The sequence below is a fragment of the Salmo salar genome, chromosome 29 (assembly GCF_965601325.2).
Source record: "Salmo salar chromosome 29, fSalSal1, whole genome shotgun sequence".
Taxonomy (NCBI): Eukaryota; Metazoa; Chordata; class Actinopteri; order Salmoniformes; family Salmonidae; genus Salmo; species Salmo salar.
The window spans coordinates 25,698,315-25,723,613 of record NC_138319.1 but is presented as its reverse complement, the minus strand read 5'-3'; the positions used below and the strand labels follow the sequence as shown (position 1 = coordinate 25,723,613).

Here is a 25,299-nt window from a genome sequence, read left to right as displayed (position 1 = left end):
TATAAAACAATAGCAGTGGCGTAAAGAGTAACGTCATAGTCTACACATTGTTTCATATACTAAAAAAGTGTCGTGTTCTCTCGTTTATAAACCAAGAGAACAGTAGGCCTATATCCAAAATCCCATGTTCTTTATCATGCCTAAATGAATATTAAAGTTGACCATTAAATATTCATACTAGCCTACTATACTATAAATTAATGTGATCGATTTTAACCATCCATCACGGTCTGTAGCCCTCAACTATTTAGTCTAATGTTCCAAATGACTCCTTTCGTCCAATAAGACGTTTGTCTTTATTTTTTTCAATAAAAAGGAGGTGGTCCGAAAAAGACTGCTCTTATGTTGTCTTCATTTTGCGCACGCGTAGAATGACAACATTTCCAGAGGTTGAGACGAGAGAGTAACTGTCTGCGAATATGATTTACATTAGAAAATAAAAAGCTTTATGCTTTTAATTTGTATGATAATATTGGTTATAGTACAAACCAAAACGCCGTATTACTCGAGGAGAGAACTTTACTCTTGTTAGTGCGTCATGCTTTTCAAAGTTGGGCCGCCGATAGACATTGGATTAAGGAGGAGAAAAGTTTTAGAACACCACAACTGGAACTCAAACTAACCTCGGAGATGAATTTAGGAGTTCCACCAAACGCACTGTTGTTGTTTCGTGCTTGTGATGAAGGAGACTACGAAACTGCTCGAGGGATTCTTGATCCCGGGGCGAAAGAGTCCGGGAGGCAAAGCAGACTGCGGTCAGAAGCGGGATCGGAATGCAATGTTGTGGACATCTCACGGGGACTTTCGCTGGTGCCAGTGGATTGCACAGATGAAGAGGGCAACACCGCGTTGCAGTTTGCCTCGGCGAGTGGACATGAGAATCTGGTCCGATTTCTACTGCGAAAGGGGGCTTCGGTGGACAGCCGTAACAACTATGGCTGGACGCCTCTCATGCAGGCTACAAGGTGTGGTTGCTACCAGTTCATGTGCTCATGATATTGGTCAATAATGTATACAGATGTTAAATGGGTGTGTCCCCGATTAAAATGTTATAATTGTATTATAATATATGCACAACACAGAATATTGTGTGATGAATAAATCAAAATGAAACAATCCATACTAGCCAGGGGTGAGTTTCCATAAAGATCATCTTAAATGTAGACTCAGCGAAATGACGTTGCCACGAGCAGCACCTCAGATATTGGGTGTGTTCGAGCAGTAAGGGATGGATTTATATTTACATAATGTACCTGGAGGGAAATGGGGGAGAGTCATACTTTTTCAATTTCAGTCAAGGGGAGGGTTTCGTATTTTTTGTATCTAGTCCAGTTCAGGTCATGCAATTTGTAATTGATGACATTTCTATATTTCTCAGGGTTTTAAAATGAGTTGCTTATTAGTCTATATATCAACATGTGGCCGATGCCTCCCCTCATCTCTGATTCTCCACTGGGCGTGCAATATCGAGTGTGCCTATAGGCTATTTTGTGTGGTCTCAATCAAATTATCCATATCTGGTCGGGAAGATGGTGGAAACTGAGGTTTTGTTTGAAACTGCTAGTGAGTCGGGTGAAGATAATAGTACAGAAAGTGAGAATAGTGGGTTCAGTGGCAAGGAAAAAGGGAAATGAGAAAGAAGTAAAGCTGTGGTGGAAAATAGGAAACCACCAGACTCGTTTTTATTCAGAGTGAGGGTTTTGGATCAATGCTTCTTGGGAAATATGTTTAACATGTCAAGGACAATCTGGAATGTGTTGAAGGAAAGTGAGTCACAAGAAGTGGTCTTATTTAGATTTTTTTGTGTGTCTGCGAAGCAGAATAAGTTTGTTTTAAGACTCAAAAAGATATCGGAGTGGACTGTTTCCTGTATAGATTTTCGTAGCAGGGCGCCTATCAAGGGGGTTATTTTTGGGGTGGCGCAAGAAATAAAGGAAGAGGATGTAACTGAAGACATCGATGGAGTGGTTGGTGCAAGCTGACTGACCTCTATGGTGGATGGAGAAAAGAAATGAACTTTATCCATGCTACTGTTTTTTGATTAATAGTTTGTCCCTTCTCATAGAAAGTTAGGATTCATGAGCTTTTGTGAACAAGCCTCTTCAGTGTCATAAATGTGAACGATTTAGTCAAGTGTGTTCACCCTGTTAGGGTGAAGGAGAATGAGGTGGCAAGGGTAAGGAGTGTCCAGAGTGTCTCATATCTGGAGGCGGTGAGAAGATTGGATGGAACGAGTGGCGGGGAAGAAACAATGGTAGCAGAGCCAGCACTAATAGTGAAGGTTTCTCATCAACTGAGGGATAGTGAAATGCTAAAAAGGTGGACTTTGTATTATTTATTGCAATGGTCATAAACTTTACAGCAGAAGCGGAGAAGAAGTGTAAGGAAATTGGAATCATTTTGAATGCTGCTGAACATTTTCTGGGTATTTGTGATTTCACAGCCGAGGCTGTGCAAGAAATCCTGTTGGTGAATGTTACGCCATCACAGGCCCCTGAGCCTGTGTAGGGATGTAAACTCAGCAAAAAAAGAAATGTCCTCTCACTGTCAACTGCGTTTCTTTTCAGTAAACTTAACATGTGTAAATATTTGTATGAACATAACAAGATTCAACAACTGAGACATAAGCTGAACAACTTCCACAGACATGTGATTAACAGAAATGGAATAATGTGTCCCTGAACAAAGGGGGAGTCAAAATCAAAAGTAACTGTCAGTATCTGGTGTGGCCACCAGCTGCATTAAGTACTGCAGTGCATCTCCTCCTCATGGACTGCACTAGATTTGCCAGTTCTTGCTGTGAGATGTTACCCCACTCTTCCACCAAGGCACCTGCAAGTTCCCGGACATTTATGGGGGGAATGGCCCTAGCCCTCACCCTCTGATCCAAAAGGTGCCAGACATGCTCAATAGGATTGAGATCCGGGCTCTTCGCTGGCCATGGCAGAACACGGACATTCCTGTATTGTAGGAAATCACGCACAGAACAAGCAGTATGGCTGGTGGCATTGTCATGCTGGAGGGTCATGTCAGGATGAGCCTGCAGGAAGGTACCACATGAGGGAGGAGGATGTCTTCCCAGTAACGCACAGCGTTGAGATTGCCTGCAATAACAACAAGCTCAGTTCGATGATGCTGTGTCACACCGCCCCAGATCATGACGGACCCTCCACCTCCAAATCGATCCCGCTCCAGAGTACAGGCCTCGGTGTAACGGTCAATCCTTCAATGATAAACGCGAATCCGACCATCACCCCTGGTGAGACAAAACCGTGACTCGTCAGTGAAGAGCACTTTTTGCCAGTCCTGTCTGGTCCAGCGACGGTGGGTTTGTGCCCATAGGCGACGTTGTTGCCGGGGTTGTCTGGTGAGGACCTGCCTTACAACAGGCCTACAAGCCCTCAGTCCAGCCTCTCTCAGCCTATTGCGGACAGTCTGAGCACTGATGGAGGGATTGTGCGTTCCTGGTGTAACTCGGGCAGTTGTGGTTGCAATCCTGTACCTGTCTTGCAGGTGTGATGTTAAGATGTACCGATCCTGTCCAGGTGTTGTTACACGTGGTCTGCCACTGCGAGGACGATCAGCTGCCATCCTGTCTCCCTGTAGCGCTGTCTTAGGCGTCTCACAGTACGGCCATTGCAATTTATTGTCCTGGCTACATCTGCGGTCCTCATGCCTCCTTGCAGCATGCCTAAGGCACGTTCACGCAGATGAGCAGGGACCCTGGGCATCTTTCTTTTGGTGTTTTTCAGAGTCAGTAGAAAGGCCTCTTTAGTGTCCTAAGTTTTCATAACTGTGACCTTAATTGCCTACCGTCTGTAAGCTGTTAGTGTCTTAACGACCGTTCCACAGGTGCATGTTCATTCATTGTTTATGGTTCATTGAACAAGCATGGGAAACAGTGTTTATACCCTTTACAATGAAGATCTGTGAAGTTATTTGAATATTTATGAATTATCTTTGAAAGCCAGGACCCTGAAAAAGGGACGTTTCTTTTTTTGCTGAGTTTATTTTGGAGTGGACTGTGATTGAAGAAGTGGGATGGGTTTTCTTAGTTGACTTGTTTTTATTTTGTATGATGTCGTTTTCCCCTTTCCCGCAACGTTGTTTTTGTTTCTTATTCAGTGCCCCATCTAGCTGGTGGCGGTAATCCACCATTAACATCGGATGCCAACTGCCGTTAAACCCCATCGAAGAAGATGATCCATAGCCTGTAGCAGGCCTGGATGACGCCAGTCTTCTTCTTCAAGGTTTAACGGCAGTTGGAATCCAATTTGTTGCATTACTGCCACCTACTAGACTGGAGTACAACTCCCTTATACTTTACTTGAAAAATAAAAATATACTAAATAAATACCTTACAATCTAACACTATACTCACTAATTTCAAAATTATATAAAATAAAATTAACACCCCCCCTACTCCACTAATTAAATGTATTTATTCCTGCCTCATGCCATCACCCTGAAAGGATGGGACATTACCACTTAACACATCCTGTAACGCTTCTGCTGACAAGTCTCGCACACCCAGCAGCTGCCACGACAACCTCAGTTTTCGGAGACTTCCGATCCATCCCTGCAGTACAATTAATAACCATTGCTATAAATGCTAAAAATCCAAATCTTACTGAAACGTGTTTCACTTTGTGGCCTATCCCTCTGTACTGGTATATCTCTACTTCTCTCCCCACTCCTCCCCCTTACCCCATCTTCCTCTACTTTCTTCACTGCCTCAGCATATGACAACTTCTGCTCTACTCTAACCCTGGAAACCTCAACCTGCCTCTCTCGCACACAACATTTCTGATCCCCAGCTCCATGGACACCCCTACAATTAACACATTCCACTAGTTTCCCCAGTACTACACATTCCTTTCTCTCATGCCCTTCTTCACATTTCTCACACTTTGGACCCTCCCTCCTACACACTGCTGCCACATGCCCAATAGATTGACACCTGTAACATCTTAATGTATCCGGCACATACGCTTGTACAGGATAACTTATATATCCTAACTTCACTTTGTCAGGCAAAGACTCAACTTCAAAAGTCAAAAGAACAGACAATGACTCTTCTGTTTCCCCACTCTCGCCACCCTGTCTGCGTCGCATCAAACGACGAGCATCACATACACTGGGAATCTTTGCCCTCAGCTGGTCAACGTTTATTTCTACTGCTACTCCAGTTATCACTCCTTTCATTGGTGCCCTTTTCTTGTGAACGAAACAACTCACTTTTCTTGCCCCCATTCTTTTTACTTCGAGCGCGTTCTTCCTCTGCCCAACAGAAACACAAACAATTATCACTAGACCACTTCTAGTTACCCTCACCGATTCCACTTGACCCAACTCTTTTTTTCACCCACGGGAAACCACAAGTGGATCAGCCAAAAGGCAAGAGTCCACTTTTTCCAGGAACTTCACTCCTACTGTCAGACTCTTCTTCATCCTGATCCTCGGTGTATACCTCAGTCTCCGATAACTTTACCGCACCTACCACCTTCGATACTTCACCCTCATTCACTTCCATTTCTCCTCCTGTCCTTCAGCTCCCTCTGCTTGCACTTTCTACCATCCTTCTTTGACAAAACATCTCCCTTTTTTCCACCATTTGTATCCGACTCAAGCTCACCTTCTTCCCTCACTCTCTTAGACCTCTTCTCCCTCTCTTATTCCTTCTCCGTTTTCCAAGTACACGTCTCCTTATGATAATACTGCCGCTCCACCCCTGACACCCATCTTGTACTTGCTTTCTCTAGGGACTCCATTTTCCTCTCGTCCCCGTATCCTGATCCTACCTCAATTCAAGTCCTCAGGGGCCTGATTGGTGTCACACTTTTGCCCCAGCTCCAGCTAACACACCTGACTCCAATAATCAACTAATCATGATCTTCAGTTAAAAATGCAATTAGTTTAAATCAGGTGTGGATATCATAAGGTGAATGCACCAATTTGTAAGTCGCTCTGGGTAAGAGCGTCTGCTAAATTACGTAAATGTAAAATGTTTGCTAGGCATCGGGGAAAAGTGTGACACCAATCAGGCCCCCGAGGACTTGAATTGTCCAGGCTTGGCCTATAGGCTACCAAGTGCATGCTCAGAGAAGCACAGAGCAAAGTTATATTTCTAAGATAGCAGCTGGGATGGTGTAAATAAAGCTAGGCTGCATTACACACTGCAATGGATATTTCAACCCTGAGCCCCGGCCTGCTCTGCTCTTGCTAATCTAAAACTTCTTTGTGTTCTGCCTAACCAATGGCAGTGCTATGTAGGCCTAGGGTGGCAGTTCAGGAGGAGAGTCAAAGGCTTCTTCTGAAAATGATCTTTGATTGGCCTAGTCCAAAAAAATGTGTGTGGACTAGCCTATAGCCAATGTTCTGTTCAGTTTTAGAAGGAGAGATCAAAGATGAGGAGGACCGGAGGTCAAATTTGATAGCTTGCTACTACTATAATCCTCCTGAACTGCCACCCTCGGGCCTTCCCTGTAGCTCAGTTGGTAGAGCATGGCGTTTGCAACGCCAGGGTTGTGGGTTCGATTCCCACGGGGGGCCAGCACAGAAAAAAAAAAAATATGTATGTAATGTATGCATTCACTACTGTAAGTCGCTCTGGATAAGAGCGTCTGCTAAATGACTAAAATGTAAAAAAAAAAAAATGTAAATGTATAATTGATTTTATTCTGTTTCTTGCCCATGATGTATGTCTGTTTATCATAGTTATTGATCTCACAATAAGCCAAATTTGAGTAACTTACATTGTGGTTCTGAAACTTGAAGCAGCAGCCGCGGCACAATCAATCGGAAATGGACAACTCATGGTGCTGAATGTACGCTCGTGCTTCAACGGTCTTAGTTGTTGCGGAAATTGATCCACAATGCTGTTTACTTATAACTGCATCTATGTCGTATTGCTGAGTCTACCTTTAAAGGGATAGAGCATCTTAATGATTAGAAACATATGCTCTCCTCGGTTTTGACTAGATGATATACAGTTTCTCAGAATTGACTTTTCGTAGCAGGTAAGGATAATTAACATGGCATGTTAGGAGAATTAGGTTAAGGTTAGGAAAATGGTTAGGGTTACCAAAAAGGCAATTTGTTTAAACCTTTGATGTCAATTTCATATAAGCTGTATCCCGTCTTGACATGACTGCTCTCCTCTCTCCTAACACTTCCTGGTCACCTGTGTACCATGTGACCTATGACCCCATATGAAGGTTCCCCTAGTCTTCAAAAAAATAAGCATTAACATCATTGTGCGTTCATTGCCTACCAATGGACTTAAGATGATCTTAGTACGTTTTTGGAAATCTTTGGACAGTTCCATGACGTTGTCTTGTCGTCCACTAGGTTTGGCCATCTAAATGTGGCCCACATCCTGCTGGAGAACGGGGCGGAGATGAACGGCAGGAACCGGATGGGGGCCAGCGTGTTGACTATGGCGGCCAGAGGGGGCCACACCCATGTGGCCAAGCTCCTCCTGGAGAGCGGCGCCTACGTCGACGACTACGACCACCTGGCGCTCGCTGAGGGTGTCACCAACAGCAACAACAGTGTCGGAGACGAGGGTGGAAGGGAGTTCATGGATATCACGGCGCTCCTTGCTGCCTCACAGCATGGCCACGAGGCATCCGTTCGCCTGCTCCTGGAGTGGGGGGCGGAGGTGAACTTTTCCCAGAAGACCACAGGCTGGGGTGCCCTCATGCTGGCCACGCTGAGCGGGAAGGTGGTCGTGGCCCAGCAGCTGGTGGAGCGGGGTGCGGACCCGGACCAGGTCAACGTGCTAGCCAAGACTGCCTTCGAGCTATCGCTGCAGCTCAATCAGAGGGATGTCAAGGCCTACCTGGACTCCATCACCACCGTGCGCCCACAGCCAGGTATAGAACAGCCACGAGTTCACTACTCTCTCCAGGTGTAATGAAGGTGGTTTGGTGAACCACACTAATGTGATGAGTAACCCTAGCAACGTCTAGGCTTTAGCTCGGCGGGCTAACACAGTCTTGTGACATGTATGAGACCCGGATTTGAACCCTGGTCGGCTGCACACTGTTGGAAATCAGTTTTCCCAGTATTTTCATTAAACCAATTTAGGTGGACTGGAACAGACCCCCATCTAACACTGTTACGCCCTGCCCCAATACATTAATGCTAGGTTTCAATTTGTTGAGGAAATGTTATTGTTGGCATGCCTTGATGCTGATTCAGGGATCTCTGTCCCACTGAAGGAACATTCAGGAGAAACACCTAATTTGATATGCAGTCAAATTAGGCCAACAAGGCACAAAGCAGAGTTTTTCTATTTCTGATATGATTGTCGTTAGTCAATACACAGATAAGATTGCAACAAGTTATTCTTTGAGACTTAACGGAAGTCTTCAGCGGATCTTGTCCTGGTCACTCATAGGTAGAAGTCTCGATTGTTGTGAACGTTTTCTAATTAACTCAAAGCTTTATTGTAACACTACAATTGACACTCAAGTGAAAGTAAAGCAGTGGTCACACCTTGGGTGTCTAAAAGAAAGAGACATTGTTACAGAGTTCCCCCTTTAGACACCTGTTCTCTTTGATGTGCCTCTTGTGTTTGGCCAAGAAGTACACAGGAGGGAACCCGAATTTGAAACCTACCCTTGAAAACGTCTGAGCTCTGCATTTCTTTGACAAATTGTTATTATAGCAGGGCTGCGTTCAGCAGCGGGCAACAAACTGAACGCTGCAGATAGAAATGTCACAAATAGAGCTGACACGATTCCTCACTCTACATGTCAGAGAGTCTGTTGTCCATAATATATTTCTATCTGAACGTCCCGCAATGTTGTGGCCCTCTGAACGTAGGTAATGAAGTGCCACCTTAAAAGGACAGTTTACCCGAAAATAAAACATTTTTATTTGGACGTTTTCACCCCCAAATTCCTGTGTAGATCCTGTGATATTAGGAAAAATCTGCAGGCCTCAATTCCAAATGAATGGGAAAGATTGGCACCATTTAAGCCTAGTAGTTAGATGGTTAGTGCCAATAATTCCCATTCTAAGCAGATGCAAGACCGCCTTTTGAGCTATAATGAAAACAAACTTTGATTTTGGGGTGGGCTATCCCTTTAAACATCTGAAGCTTCCTAGAATTTCTTCAGCCAGTGACCCATTCTAATGATCAACATGACTCAGTAATGCCTATGAACTACATCATCCTGTATAACTGGAAAGACAACGTACAGTTGAAGTTGTAAGTTTACATACACCTTAGCCAAATACATTTAAACTCCGTTTTTCACAGTTCCTGACATTTAATCCTAGTAAGAATTCCCTGTCTAAGGTCAGTTAGGATCACCACTTTATTTTAATAATGTGAAATGTCAGAGTAATAATAGAGGGAATTATTTATTTCAGTTTTTATTTCTTTCATCACATTACCAGTGGGCAGAAGTTTACATACACTCAATTAGTATTTGGTAGCATTGCCTTTAAATTGTTTAACTGGGGTCAAATGTTTTGGGTAGCCTTCCACAAGCTTCCCACAATAAGTTGGGTGAATTTTGGCCCATTCCTCCTGACAGAGCTGGTGTAACTGAGTCAGGTTTGTAGGCCTCCTTGCTCGCACACGCCTTTTCAGTTCTGCCCACAACTTTTCTATAGGATTGAGGTCAGGGCTTTGTGATGGCCACTCCAATACCTTGGCTTTGTTGTCCTTAAGCCATTTTGCCACAACTTTGGAAGTATGCTTGGGGTCATTGTCCATTTGGAAGACCCATTTGCGACAAAACTTTAACTTCCTGACTGATGTCTTGAGATGTTGCTTCAATATATCCACATAATTCTTCTCCCTCATGATGCCAAACTATTTTGTGAAGTGCACCAGTCCCTCCTGCAGCAAAGCACCCCCACAACATGATGCTGCCACCTCCGTGCTTCACGGTTGGGATTAGAGGTCGACCGATTATGATTTTTCAACGCCGATACCGATTATTGGAGGACCCAAAAAGCCGATACCGATTCATCGGACGATTTTTTTTGGGGGGGGGGGGGGGGGGGGGGTTTATTCTTTATTTATTTATTTGTATAATGACAATTACAACAATACTGAGTGAACACTTATTTTAACTTAATATAATACATCAATAACATCAATTTAGCCTCAAGTAAATAATGAATCATGTTCAATTTGGTTTAAATAATGCAAAAGCAAAGTGTTGGAGAAGAAAGTAAAAGTGCAATATGTGCCATGTAAAAAAGCTAGCGTTTAAGTTCCTTGCTCAGAACATGAGAGCATATGAAAGCTGGTGGATCATTTTAACATGAGTCTTCAATATTCCCAGGTAAGAAGTTTTAGGTTGTAGTTGTTATAGGAATTATAGGACTATTTCTCTCTATACCATTTGTATTTCATATACCTTTGACTATTGGATGTTCTTATAGGCACTTTAGTATTGCCAGTGTAACAGTATAGCTTCCGTCCCTCTCCTCGCCGCAGGAAAACATCGACAACAGCCACCCTCGAAGCATCGTTACCCATCGCTCCACAAAAGCCGCGGCCCTTGCAGAGCAAGGGGAACAACTACTTCAAGGTCACAGAGCGAGTGACGTCACCAATTGAAACGCTATTAGCGCGCACCCCGCTGACTAGCTAGCCATTTCACATCGGTTACACCAGCCTAATCTCGGAAGTTGATAGGCTTGAAGTCATAAACAGCTCAATGCTTGAAGCACAGCGAAGAGCTGCTGGCAAATGCACGAAGGTGCTGTTTGAATGAATGCTTACGACCCTGCTGCTGCCTACCATCGCTCAGTCAGACTGCTCTATCAAATATCAAATCATAGACTTAATTATAACATAATAACACACAGAAATGCGAGCCTTTGGTCATTAATATGGTCGAATCCGGAAACGATCATTTAGAAAACAAAACGTTTATTCTTTCAGTGAAATACGGAACCGTTCCGTATTTTATCTAATGGGTGGCATCCCTAAGTCTAAATATTGCTGTTACATTGTACAACCTTCAATGTTATGTCATAATGATGTACAATTCTGGCAAGTTAATTACGGTCTTTGTTAGGAACGAGCCAGGCGGCCCAAACTGCTGCATATACCCTGACTGCTTGCACGGAACGCAAGAGAAGTGACACAATTTCCCTAGTTAAAAGAAATTCATGTTAGCAGGCAATATTAACTAAATATGCAGGTTTAAAAATATATACTTGTGTATTGATTTCAAAGAAAGGCATTGATGTTTATGGTTAGGTACACATTGGTGCAACGACAGTGCTAAATCATCACCCGTTTGGCGAAGTAGGCTGTGATTCGATGAGAAATTAACAGGCACCGCATCGATTATATGCAACGCAGGACACGCAAGATAAACTAGTAATATCATCAACCATGTGTAGTTAACTAGTGATTATGTTAAGATTGATTGATTGTTTTTATAAGATAAGTTTAATGCTAGCTAGCAACTTACCTTGGCTTCTTGCTGCCCTCGCATAACAGGTAGTCAGCCTGCCATGCAGGCTCCTCGTGGAGTGCAATGTAAGGCAGGTGGTTAGAGCATTGGACTAGTAACCGGAAGGTTGCAAAAATGAATCCCCGAGCTGACAAGGTAAAAATCTGTCGTTCTGCCCCTGAACAAGGCAGTTAACCCACCGTTCCTAGGCCGTCATTGAAAATAAGAATGTGTTCTTAACTGACTTGCCTAGTTAAATAAAGGTGTAAAAAAATAAATAATAATAATAATATCGGCCACAATCGGTGTCCAAAAAGACCGATTACCGATTGTTATGAAAACTTGAAATCGGCCCTAATTAATCGGCCATTCTGATTAATCTGTCGACCTCTAGTTGGGATGGTGTTCTTTTGCTTGCAAGCCTCCCCCTTTTTCCTCCAAACATAACGAGGGTCATTATGGCCAAACAGTTCTATTTTTGTTTCATCAGACCAGAGGACATTTCTCCAAAAAGTATGATCTTTGTCCCCATGTGCAGTTGCAAACCGTAGTCTGGATTTTTTTATGCCGGTTTTGGAGCAGTGGCTTCTTCCTTGCTGAGCGGCCTTTAAGGTTATGTCGATATAGGACTAGTTTTACTGTGGATATAGATACTTTTGTACCTGTTTCCTCCAGCATCTTCACACGGTCCTTTGCTGTTGTTCTGGGATTGATTTGCACTTTTCGCACCAAAGTACATTCATCTCTAGGAGACAGAACGCGTCTCCTTCCTGAGCGGTATGACGGCTGCGTGGTCCCATGGTGTTTATACTTATGTACTATTGTTTGTACAGATGAACGTGGTACCTTCAGGTGTTTTGAAAATTGCTCCCAAGGATGAACCAGACTTGTGGAGGTCTACAATATTTTTTCGGAGATCTTGGTTGATTTCTTTTGATTTTCCCATGATGTCAAGCAAAGAGGCACTGAGTTTGAAGGTAGGCCTTGAAATACATCCACAGGTACACCTCCAATAGACTCAAATGATGTCAATTAGACAAACAGAAGCTTCTAAAGCCATGACATCATTTTCTGGATTTTTCCGAGCTGTTTAAAGGCACAGTCAACTTAGTGTATGTAAACCTCTGACCCAATGGAGTTGTGATACAGTGAATTACAAGTGAAATAATCTGTCTGTAAACAATTATTGCAAAAATGACTTGTGTCATGCACAAAGTAGATGTCCTAACCGACTTGCCAAAACTATAGTTTGTTAATTAACAAGAAATTTGTGGAGTGGTTGAAAAACGAGTTTTAATGACTCCAACCTAAGTGTATGTAAAGTGGCGACTTCAAGTGTATGTCATTGGTGTGGTGCAGATTGTGTACAATGAATCTTGCCTTTGAGCCCTAACCTAAAAAAAAATATATAACATATTTTCCGCTTGCATTTTCTCTATTGTTTTGCTGTTCAACTGATATATCAGAGATCTCAAAGTCAACGCTAAAGTTTTCTCCATATCACTACTGAATTCTTACAATGCATATATTGTTATTGTACGCTATGGTAAGCACACTAACCTTAACTACAATTCAGGACGAAAAGGACCAGTCACATGTTTTGAGTTCCCTCATCCGTCTGCCTGGCTAGCAGTCATGTGATTGTGGTCCACTCTCCTGGTGGTTTTGGACTGGGCTTTGTTGACTCTCCAGTATTTCTCCACTCAAGTGTTCCCTGTCTTCTTCTGGTACCCAATATGACTGGGTTCAGCAGTAGGGGTAGTGTGTGGTGGTGGTGGCCATGTAGGATTGTTGCTTTTTCAGTCCTTAGTACATTCATCTTCTGTTCTTTTACCACTCTCATAGATGACGAGAAGAGGAGACCAGATGTTTTCAGTGCCTTGAAGTTAGGTGAGTTTAGCGGACGCAGGCACATACTAAACAGAGGTTTGCCTTGTGAGAGGACGTATTGCATTGTAAGGGGAAAGCTGTCGTATTGGGTTATGTCTGCAAGAGTGGGCATAACACTACCATGCATGTAGTTCAACCAAAAAGTCATATCTAAACATTCCTGAAGTAGGGACTATGTGAGTTTGAGAGAATCTAACATGGTATGTGCACTGGGCAGTCTTGCATGCTTGCTCAATGCAGTCTGGCGTAAAACCCTGGGAGGGAAGAATGTGTGGGGTCTGAGAGGGCTGAAAATATTTGAAACTTTTGGGTGGAGGACAGAAGCCTTTGTTTCAATAAGAATGTATGTAGCTGGAATTGAGTGGTCTGTGGTAATCTTGTGCGTGCGTTCATACTCATATCTGTGTGAGTGTGTGTGTTTGCACGTGTGCATGTGTGTTTGCATGTGTGCATGTGTGTTTGTTTGTGCATGTGTGTTTGTTTGTGCATGTATGTTTGCATGTGTGTCTGTTTGTGCGTGTGTGTGTGTTTGTGCATGTGTGTTTACATGTGTGTTTGTGCATGTATGTTTGCATGTGTGTCTGTGTGTGTGCGTGTGTGTTTGTGCATGTGTGTTTACATGTGGGTTTGTGTGTGTGTGTGTGTGTGCATGTGTGTGTCCCAGGAAACTCCCAGCTGGTGAAGGAGATCTTGGAGGAAGATCCATCCCAGGTGAACATGGCCAACCCGGACGGGGCGTCTCCCCTGATGATAGCAGCCGTCAGTGGGCAGCTGGAAGTGGTGCAGCTCCTGCTGGAGAAGAGCGCCGACGTGGACAAACAAGATGGAGTACACGGCTGGACGGCCCTCATGCAGGCCACGTACCATGGGTAAGTATGTGACGCATGACCGCAATTTTGATTACACTTTCTTATTCTACACAGACACCTTCACAAACACACAATGGCTAAAACACATACACTACCGGTGAAAACTTTTAGATCACCTACTCATTCAAGGGTTTTTCTTTATTTTTACTATTTTCTACATTGTAGAATAATAGTGAAGACATCAAAACTAGAAAATAACACATGGAATCATGTAGTAACCATTAACAATATATTTTATATTTGAGATTCTTCAAATAGCCACCCTTTTCCTTGATGACAGCTTTACACACTTTTGGAATTCTCTCAACCAGCTTCACCTGAAATGCTTTTCCGACAGTCTTGAAGGAGTTCCCACATATGCTGAGCACTTGTTGGCTGCTTTTCCTTCACTCTGCGGTTCGACTCATCCCAACCCATCTCAATTTGGTTGAGGTCGGGGGATTGTGGAGGCCAAGAAACTTTCAAAGTTCTTGAAAATGTCCATATTGACTGACCTTCATGTCTTAAAGTAATGATGGACTGTCCTTTCTCTTTGCTTATTTGAGGTGTTCTTGCCATAATATGGACTTTTACCAAATAGGGCTGTCTTCTTACCCCCTACCTTGTCACAACACAACTGACTGGCTCAAACGCATTAAGAAGGACAGAAATTCCACAAATGTACTTTTAAGAAGGCACACCTGTTAATTTAAATGCATTCCAGGTGACTACCTCATGAAGCTGGTTGAGAGAATGTCAAGCGTGTGCAAAGCTGTCATCAAGAAGAACCGTGGCTGTTTGAAGAATATCAAATATAATTTGTTTACACTTTTTTGGTTACTACATGATTCCATGTGTTATTTCATAGTTTTGATGTCTTCACACTTCAACAATGTAGAAAATAGTAAAAATAAAGAAAAGCCCTTGAATGAGTAGGTGTTCTAAAACATTGACCGGTAGTGTATACAGTCAAGGGGATTTTTAAGTTGTCTTCTAATCTAATCTTTTCTTCTTTCGTACCTTTGCTCATAGGAATAAAGATGTGGTGAAGTATCTGCTCAGTCAGGGTGCAGATGTCAACCTGCGAGCCAAGAATGGATACACTGCTTTTGACCTGGTCATGCTGCTGAATGACCCAGGTTAAACCACAACACAATCTGCCGCTGCTTCTGAGTTTACTGGTGCAGATAGTCAGTGTGAAGTGTTATAATGCATTTGCACTGTGATATGTGTTATCATTGCTAGAGCTTAGTGCACCTGGTAAACCCAATGCATCCAAGTCACACTCTGCTATTCTGTTCCCTACAGACACTGAGCTGGTGAGGTTGTTGGCGTCCGTCTGCATGCAGGTGGACAAAGACAAGGGAAAACACAGGGGCAGGACTCCCCTCACTGGCTCCAAGAGCAGGCAGTCTCTCAATAATGTCCCCGTACCACCCGATGACAGAGGAGGATTGAAGGTCAGGCACTGTTTAGATCAGGGCCAAATGAAATCAGATTTTGGGCTGCATTTCGCCCAGGGGCCATATGTTGTGCACTCTCGGTTTATTATCATATGGCATATGACTACTGTCTCCTTCCTGTCCAGTCGTGGTGGAACAGGATGTCTAACAGATTCCGGAGGCTAAAGCTGACCCACACTCTAAGACACGGGCTATCCTCCAACCGCCTGGCCCCCTTCCCTGACGAACCCGAGGCGCCTCTGGACGCCACCATGAAGGCTGAGAGGAAGAGTGCAACCCCGTGCGGGGCGGTGTCGCCCTCTGCAGCCATGGGGAGTACTGACATCAGCACGGCCTGGACAGCTAAGAGCAAAGACAGTGGTGAGACACGGGGGAAATAAGACCTTTCCCAATAACAACATTCCAGTTTTTGTTTTGTAAACACAATTTTTGCAGTATTTCTTTTTACAGTATAGTCAGTTAAGAATAAGCAATACTTTAGTATTGTATAAGCTGACCTACTGATTATGCATGGATTGTTTGTGAGAAATGGGAATTGAACAAAAGTATGGTAAATGTCTGTAAGTGGCATTTCCTAGAAACCATCTTGATTCCCTGATGTTTTGAAACGGTTCATTTTTCACAATGGCCATTTTCTTCCTGAGAGATTTAGTTGAAACATTCTATTTAGCGGTCAGTGGCTGAAACAGTTGGGCCTTGAATACAGGAACATGAGAGAATGTCATGTATGGTTCTACTAAACTACCTATTGATTTATTTGTATCTGTTTCATAGGTCTTGGCAGAACGGGCACAGAGAAGGATGACTTTCTAATAACCACAATGGTAGGAGTCTTTACATTTGAAGAGGTTTTGAATTTAAATGAATTAACCATGATAAGCCCTGTGGCTACATTTCATTGAAACTTCAGTTGAAGTGAACAATGGAATCCTGTGGCAAACTGCTACACATTGTGGATATTATTGACAGAAAACTGTGATAATGGAGATGCTCTGTCTGGACTGGGGAGCATAGACTATTTACTGTGCATGCTACTGCATAGATAATGCAATGCTGGCATGATTGAGCTGATTTAAACTTTTACTAAACTTTCAGCTGAGAAATGGGGCGCCGCTGACCCGTCTGCCCAACGACAAGCTGAAGGCAGTGATCCCACCCTTTCTGCCCCCGTCGAACTTTGAGCCGTGGAACTCAGACCGCTCCAGGGTCATCAAAGAGGGCAAGAGCGAAGCCTCACGGCTGCCCATGCCACAGAGACCCGGCAAAGCCAACTTCAACAGCAGTGGCAACTCTGACATTGTGAGTCACACGTTGCTGCTGATTTTTTTTTTTTTTTTTACTGTAATTGAAAACCACTGATAAATTGTGATTTTGGAGTGAAGAAAAAGTATTATTTCCTTCCATCCTGTGTCACAGACCTCTATCAGTCGTGTGGTGAGCAGGTCCATTAAGTTTCCCAGCCTCACCAAGGGCCCCTCATCCACCTCCCCCTCCAACTCAGGCAACTACCACTCCCCCCACTCCTCAGGTGGCTCCAACGGGGTGGCAGGGCTCAACCGCCACGGGCCAGACTCACACAACCGCTCAGGTACAGGCACATGAAAACACACTTGGCTAGGTGTCATACACACACACACACTTTCAGACTGCCTGAGCAGAGATCAGATGATTACTGAACTGGCTCCGACAGAGATGGTCTCCTCTCTTCGCGTTCTTAGGAAACTATGCAGTATTTTGTTTTTTTTAATGTATTATTTCTTACACTGTTACCCCAGGAAATCTTAAGTCTTATTACATACACCCAGGAAGAACTATTGGATAGAAGAGCAATGTCAACTTACCAACATTACGACCAGGAATATGACTTTCCTGAAGCGGATCCTCTGTTTGGACCACCACTCAGGACAATGGATCGGATCCCAGTAGGTGACCCAAAACAACGGCGCTGCAGAAGGGGCAGACAAGAGTGGTCTTCTGGTCAGGCTCCGTAGACGGGCACATCGCTCACTGCTCCCGAGTATATTACTCGCCAATGTCCAGTCTCTTGACAACAAGGTAGACGAAATTCGAGCAAGGGTTGCCTTCCAGAGAGACATCAGAGATTGTAACATTCTCTGTTTCACGGAAACATGGCTCACTCGGGATACGTTATCAGAGTCGGTACAGCCACCCGGTTTCTTCACGCATCGCGCTGACAGAAACAAACATCTCTCTGGTAAGAAGAAGGGCGGGGGTGTATGCCTTATGATTAACGAGTCATGGTGTGATCATAACAACATACAGGAACTTAAGTCCTTTTGTTCACCTGACCTAGAATTCCTTACAATCAAATGCCGACCGCATTATCTACCAAGAGATGTCTCTTCGATTATAATCACAACCGTGTATATCCCCCCCAAGCAGACACCTCGACGGCCCTGAAAGAACTTCATTGGACTCTAAAGTGGAAACCTCATATCCTGAGGCTGCATTTATTGTAGCTGGGGATTTTAACAAGGCTAATCTGAAAACAAGGCTCCCTAAAAAAAATTCAGCATATCGAATGCGCGACCCGGGCTGGCAAAATTCTGGATCATTGCTACTGTAACTTCCGCAACGCATACAAAGCCCTCCCTCGCCATCCTTTCATCAAATCTGACCACAATTCCATTTTGTTGCTCCCAGCCTATAGACAGAAACTAAAACAGGAAACGCCAGTGCTCAGGTCTGTTCAACGCTGGTCCGACCAAGCTGATTCCACACTTCAAGATTGCTTCAATCACGTGGACTGTGATATGTTCCGGATAGCGTCGAACAACAACATTGATGTATACGCTGATTCGGTGAGTGAGTTTATTAGCAAGTGCATCGGTGATGTTGTACCCATGGAGACTATTAAAACCATCCCCAACCAGAAACCGTGGATTGATGGCAGCATTCGCGCAAAACTGAAAGAGCGTACCACTGCTTTTAATCATGGCAAGGCGACCGGAAACATGACCGAATATAAACAGTGTAGCTAATCCCTCCGCAAGGCAATCAAACAAGCTAAGCGTCAGTATAGGACACCGATGTCTTGCTCCCAGACAAACTAAACAACTTCTTTGCTCGCTTTGAGGACAATACGGTGCCACTGACACGGCCCGCTACCAAAACCTGCGGGCTCTCCTTCACTGCAGCCAACGTGAGTAAAACATTTAAACGTGTTAACCCTCGTAAGGCTGCCAGCCCAGACGGCATCCCTAGCCGCGTCCTCAGAGCATGCACAGACCTGCTGGCTGGTGTGTTTACTGACATATTCAATCAATCCCTATCCCAGTCTGCTGTTCCCACATGCTTCAAGAGGGCCACCATTATTCCTGTTCCCAAGAAAGCTAAGTTAACTGAGCTAAACGACTATCGCCCCGTAGCACTCACTTCCGTCATCATGAAGTGCTTTGAGAGACTAGTCAAGGATCATATCACCTCCACCCTACCTGACACCCTAGACCCACTCCAATTTGCTTTCCGCCCCAATAGGTCCACAGACGACGCAATCGCAATCACACTGCACACTGCCCTAACCCATCAGGACAAGAGGAATACCTATGTAAGAATGCTGTTCATCGATTACAGCTCAGCATTTAACACCATAGTACCCTCCAAACTCGTCATTAAGCTCGAGACCCTGGGTCTCAACCCCCGTCCTGTGCAACTGGGTCCTGGACTTTCAGACGAGCCGCCCCCAGGTGGTGAGGGTAGGAAACAACATCTCCATCCCGCTGATCCTCAACACTGGGGCCCCACAAGGGTGCGTTCTTAGCCCTCTCCTGCTCTCCCTGTTCACCCATGACTGCGTGGCCGTGCACGCCTCCAACTCAATCATCAAGTTTGCAGACGACACAACAGCTTGATTACCAACAACGACGAGACGGCCTTCAGGGAGGAGATGAGGGCCCTCGGAGTGTGGTGTCAGGAAAATATCCTCACACTCAGTCGTGTGGTGAGCAGGTCCATTAAGTTCCCTAGCCTCACCAAGGGCCCCTCATCCACCTCCCCCTCCAACTCAGGCAACTACCACTTCCCCCACTCCTCAGGTGGCTCCAACGGGGTGGCAGGGCTCAACCGCCACGGGCCAGACTCACACAACCGCTCAGGTACAGTAAACGTAAACAAAACAAAGGAGATGATCGTGGACTTCAGGAAACAGCAGAGGGAGCACCTCCCTATCCACATCGATGGGACGGTAGTGGAGAAGATGGAAAGTTTTAAGTTCCTCGGCGTACACATCACGGACAAACTGAAATGGTCCACCCACACAGACACCGTGGTGAACCTCAAGAGGCTGAAGAAATTTGGCTTGTCACCAAAAACACTTACAAACTTTTACAGATGCACAATCGAGAGCATCCTGTCGGACTGTATCACCGCCTGGTACGACAACTGCTCCGCCCTCAACCGTAAGGCTCTCCAGAGGGTAGTGAGGTCTGCACAACGCATCACCGGGGGCATACTACCTGCCCTCCAGGACACCTACAGCATCCGATGTCACAGGAAAGCCAAAAAGATCATCAAGGACAACAACCACCCGAGCCACTGCCTGTTCACCCCGCTATCATCCAGAAGGCGAGGTCAGTACAGGTGCATCAAAGCTGGAACCGAGAGACTGAAAAACTGCTTCTATCTCAAGGCCATCAGACTGTTAAACTGCCATCACTAACATTGAGTGGCTGCTGCCAACATACTGACTCAAATCTCTAGCCACTTTAATAATAAAAAATTGGATGTAATAAATGTATCACTAGTCACTTTAAACAATGCCACTTTATATAATGTTTACATACCCTACATTACTCATCTTATATGTATATACTGTACTCTATACCATCTACTGCATCTTGCCTATGCCGTTTGGCCATCGCTCATCCATATATTTATATGTACATATTCTTATTCATTCCTTTACACTTGTGTGTATAAGGTAGTTGTGAAATTGTTAGATTATTTGTTAGATATTACTGCATGGTCGGAACTAGAAGCACAAGCATTTCGCTACACTCACATTAACATATGCTAACCATGTGTAAGTGACCATTAAAATGTTATTTGATTTGATTTAATCTATGAGATTTGAGCAGACCGCTAGTGCTAGTACTACTCAGTGGTAGTGCTACTCATGGGCTGTGTTTCTTCTCTTCCCCAAAGGGGGCAGTTCAGACAGCGTCCTGTCACAAATTGCTGCCCAGAGGAAAAGAGCCGCCGGCCTGTTAGATCCAAAGGCCCAGACAGCAGAGGTGCCAAGCCCCACCCCTGTGCCTGCTCCTGCCCCCACCGTGCCTGACATCAGTCTCCCAGACATCCACAGCACCCCCAGCCTGGTGTCCAGCGACGTCCACTCCAGACGGGTCAGATATAATATAGATACATAGAAGGACAACCTATTACAAGCCTTGTTATAAGACATTATAAAGGCTCATACACGCTTGCAACATGTCAGTGTTAACTAGTGAACTAAGTGATTCACATCCATCTATTTTCTTTACAGAAAGCTGACCTAAAGAAGAGACCCCAGTCTGGGAACTCCTCCACCTCCAAGAGCACCTCTCCCACCCTGACCCCGTCTCCATCCCCCACCCCCAAACCTCCCCCGGGGGACTCCCTGTCCTCCGCCTCCTCCCACCCGCGCTCCAAGAGCAGCGGTGGCTCCAGCAGTGGCACCATCACCGACGAGGGTGAGCCAGTGCATCTCTGGTTGATATGAATACTTTAAAAACAATCCCTTCCTCTGCTTATCTCTGCTGATCTCTCACTACACCCAGATGAGCTGTCCAGTATCCTGAAGAAACTTTCGTTGGAGAAGTACCAGCCCATATTCGAAGAGCAAGAGGTTTGCGTTATCCTCACTATAGCTTAAGCCATTGTGTATTTTCTACTTATCCTAAAATGTTCATAGCTGTGGTTTAAATCTCATGTCATCTACTCACTCAGTCAATGTGCATCCAATACAGGTGGATATGGAGGCTTTCCTCACTCTAACAGATGGAGATTTAAAGGAACTGGGGATTAAGACAGATGGGCCTAGACAACAAATACTGGCAGCTATTTCTGAACTCAATGCTGGGAAGGTATGTTTTCAATATTTACTAACCCCCCTCTGTGTTCCGTGCCTATCTATTTGTTTTAGTTACCAAAGAGGGATCACAGCTTGATGCATCCAATAAAAATGTATAAATACAATGTATTATTATTATTCACCTGAATTGTTGCTGCAGGGGAGAGAGAGGCAGATTTTGCAGGAGACCATCCACAACTTCCAGTCCTCCTTTGGCAGCAGTGCCAGCAACCCCAGACCACCAGGACAGCCACGCTGTGAGTGTTATGACATAACACACCCCTAATCAAGATGCAGGACACATGGCGTCCGAATCCAATATTACAAGTTAACATCCCATCTATAAAGCAATGTCTCCAACACTTAGACTGACTGTAATTAGTGGGCCTACATGGTAATCATGGCCGTAACTATATATGAGGACACAGAGGTCCAGACCTCTAATGTTTTTTAATAAAAAATAATAATAATAATGTACACAATACAGAAAATATTGCTCCCAGCATTGATCAAAGCTCAGAAGGCTTATATTCTTGATCTGACTGAGTTCTGATCTGACTGAGTTTTAATCGCGCCTGCCTCTTTGTGAACGAGTGGAATCATGAAGAGTGGTATGTTCGCCTGCGTTGGATGGATTTGCCTTTTTAGCAGCACATTCACCACTCTCTCAAATGGCTAACTCCGCCCTCTTGTGGCACATGTTGAGGGCCTGACACGTGAAATGAACCACCCCATCTCCGAGTCGGCTAAATAAAGACCGACTCGGAGAATGAGTGCACAATTGGTAGTTGCTTATAGATATGTCAAGGACTTCTATTACAGTAATATTGAAGAGCTATGGCTAGTATTTCTTAGCCAGCTAGAAGGATGAAGTAAGAACCTAACTTTACACGGCGCCTACCTCATGAGGAGCAAAAAATACGCGTCTCGACATGGCCTATCTTCCCTATAGGCCTACAGCCAGCAACATGCCACCCTGCATCCCACTGCTGGCTTGCATCTGAAGCTAAGCAGGGTTGGTCCTGGAGGGGAGACCAGATGCTGCTGGAAGTGGTTGGAGGGCCAGTAGGAGGCACTGTTTCTTCTGGTCAATTTTTTATTTTTATTTTCCCCCCAATGCCCCAGGGCAGTGATTGGGGACATTACCCTGTGTAGGGTGCTGTCTTTCAGATGGTACGTTAAATGGGTGCCTGACTCTGTGGTCACTAAAGATCCCATGGCACTTATGGTAAAAGTAGGGGTGTCAACCCCGGTGCCCTGGCTAAAATCCCAATCTGGCCCTCATACCATCGTGGCCACCTAATCATCTCCAACTTCCAATTGGCGTATTCCTCTCCCCTTTCACTATTCCCAGGCCTCCCGAGTGGCACAGCGGTATAAGGCACTGCGTCGCAGTGCTTGAGGTGTCATTACAGCCCCGGGTTCGATTCCAGGCTGTGTCACAACCGGCTGTGAACGGGAGACCTATGAGGCGGTGCACAATTGGCCCAGCATTGTCCGGGTTAGGGGCTATGTCCTATTGTGCTCTAGCGACTCCTTGTGGTGGGCCGGGTGCTTGCAAGCTGAATATGTTTTCCAGTTGGACAGTGTTTCCGCCGACACATTGGTGCGGCTGGCTTCTGGGTTAAGCGAGCAGTGTGTCAAGAAGTAGTGTGGCTTGGCAGGGTCGTGTTTCGGAGGACGCATGGCTCTCGACCTTCGCCTCTCCCAAGTCCGTAGGGGAGCTGCAGCGATGAGACAAGACTGTAACTACCAATTGAATATCACAAAATAAGGGGTAAAAGTAAAACATGTTTAATAAAATATTCCCTGGGTCATTGCTGTAAATAAGAATGTGTTCTCAGTCAACTTACCTGGTTAAATAAAATAATTAAAATGCAAACCATGTAGTTCTAAAAATGTCACACGTTTTCATTTTATATCGGTGGTTGTTCATCTTGTCCATTACCCAACTTTTTTTTATTTTTTCAATACATCACTGATATTAATACAGAATCGAAAGTAATATTCTAATAATTAATGTGAATGTGATAACACAATAATCTGTGCTCCATTGATGTCTGTTTGTGCAGAGCTTGATCAGTAGTGCCTAGGAATACAAATGTGAACGCTATGTAATTTCAAGAGTTTATGATTTTATGCAAATCGTCATTACAACTGACTGAACAGTGGCTGATGCTATGTGTCAGTGTGAATAATTTGTCATATTCTGCCCCTTTTCAAGGGTATAAGATTACATCTGTATAGCTAGTAGGCTATGTGTTTGTAGGTTGAATGAGGGGAATGAACCTACAGCAGCCAAGGTGATAATGGCTGTGGTCAATTTTGCTTATTTTTGCTGATCTCCAAATAGCATTTGAAGTGTTTTAATTGTATAGAAATTCAGTAAATGAGCTTCAATTAAAAATTTTAAAAAATCCTTCCGGACCTCATTAAAACTCAAACCCTGGTTACGGCCCTGATGGTTATCATTCTGTCCTGTAGCTCCTACAGGCTGGGTCCGGCACCAGGTGCGCACCTCCAACAAGAGGTAACAACACCGCGCTGCGCCTGAGGACCAGCCGTATAGGAGGTCAGAAATGACCCTATAGCCCAAGTGTGAGGAGACTCTACTGGACGCCAGCGTTCCAGAGCACTGCTGCGTGTGGGAGGACGCTGCAGCACAGACCCCCGAAAGGGATCCCCATGGGCTGGTGACCCCACGCCCAGCGCACTGCTGCTTACCGACAGAGCACAACGTGATGTGCGGCCATCATTTATTGCCATGGCAACAGGGCTGTCACGCCAACTGCTGACCTATAGGGGAGATACAGTAGAGGAAGTGAGCGCGTACTAAGAGAGAACAGACCTAGTCATGTCTTAATGGATGTGGGAGATGAAAGCCTTTAAACTGAGATTGAGACTTTTGGGCACTGATGATGTACTAGGTGAGAAGAGACCTTCAGGGACGGTTTCCCAGACACAGATTAAGCCTAGTCCTGAACTAAAAAGTACATCAAGAGAATCTCCATTAAACATGCTTCTGAGTCCAGGACTAGTCTTAATCTGTGTCTGGGAAATTGGCCCGTAATGTCTTAATATATTTGGGAGATACCATTTTGAAGCTGGGATTAAGATTGTCACATGTTGATGATGTAAGTGATTGGAGGAATTCTGGTTTGCCAAAATGATGAGGGAAGATTGTTTTTATTTGTAAAAAAAAAAAAAAATGTTTCCTTCTGCCTTTCTCTTTTTTTCTTCTTTACTATTTCACTACTGTTAGTTTTGTAATATGTTTTCTTGTACAAGGTTTCATGATTTGTGTGTAAACAAAGTAAGTCAGTTTTAGTCTGATGATGAATGTGACTGGCTGAACCGTCATTATTAAAACCCATGAAAAGATGGACATAGTTTTTTCGTTTGTTGGAGTTACGACTGCTGCCAACCTACACATTGCTCTCCACAGACTGAGTCCACACTAACTCTCAACTTTATGTATGATGGTTTCCAAAAGAAATGTATATATACTGCTCAAAAAAATAAAGGGAACACTTAAACAACACATCCTAGATCTGAATGAAAGAAATAATCTTATTAAATACTTTTTTCTTTAC

The 25,299-nt window shown here is 44.4% G+C and overlaps 1 protein-coding gene across 1 annotated transcript; it reads left to right on the top strand.

Moving 5' to 3' along the window:
* The first annotated feature begins 359 nt into the window (after positions 1–359).
* Positions 360–25,088, top strand: anks6 (ankyrin repeat and sterile alpha motif domain containing 6). Its single transcript, XM_014181442.3, has 16 exons — positions 360–965; positions 7,351–7,877; positions 13,281–13,325; positions 13,990–14,194; positions 15,206–15,312; positions 15,482–15,633; positions 15,762–15,996; positions 16,411–16,460; positions 16,732–16,935; positions 17,053–17,224; positions 20,800–20,999; positions 21,140–21,326; positions 21,414–21,481; positions 21,603–21,719; positions 21,867–21,963; positions 24,191–25,088. Exons 1-16 carry the CDS (start codon positions 631–633, stop codon positions 24,238–24,240), a joined length of 2,751 nt encoding a protein of 916 aa, XP_014036917.3. The 5' UTR covers positions 360–630; the 3' UTR covers positions 24,241–25,088.
* The last annotated feature ends 211 nt before the right edge of the window (positions 25,089–25,299 follow it).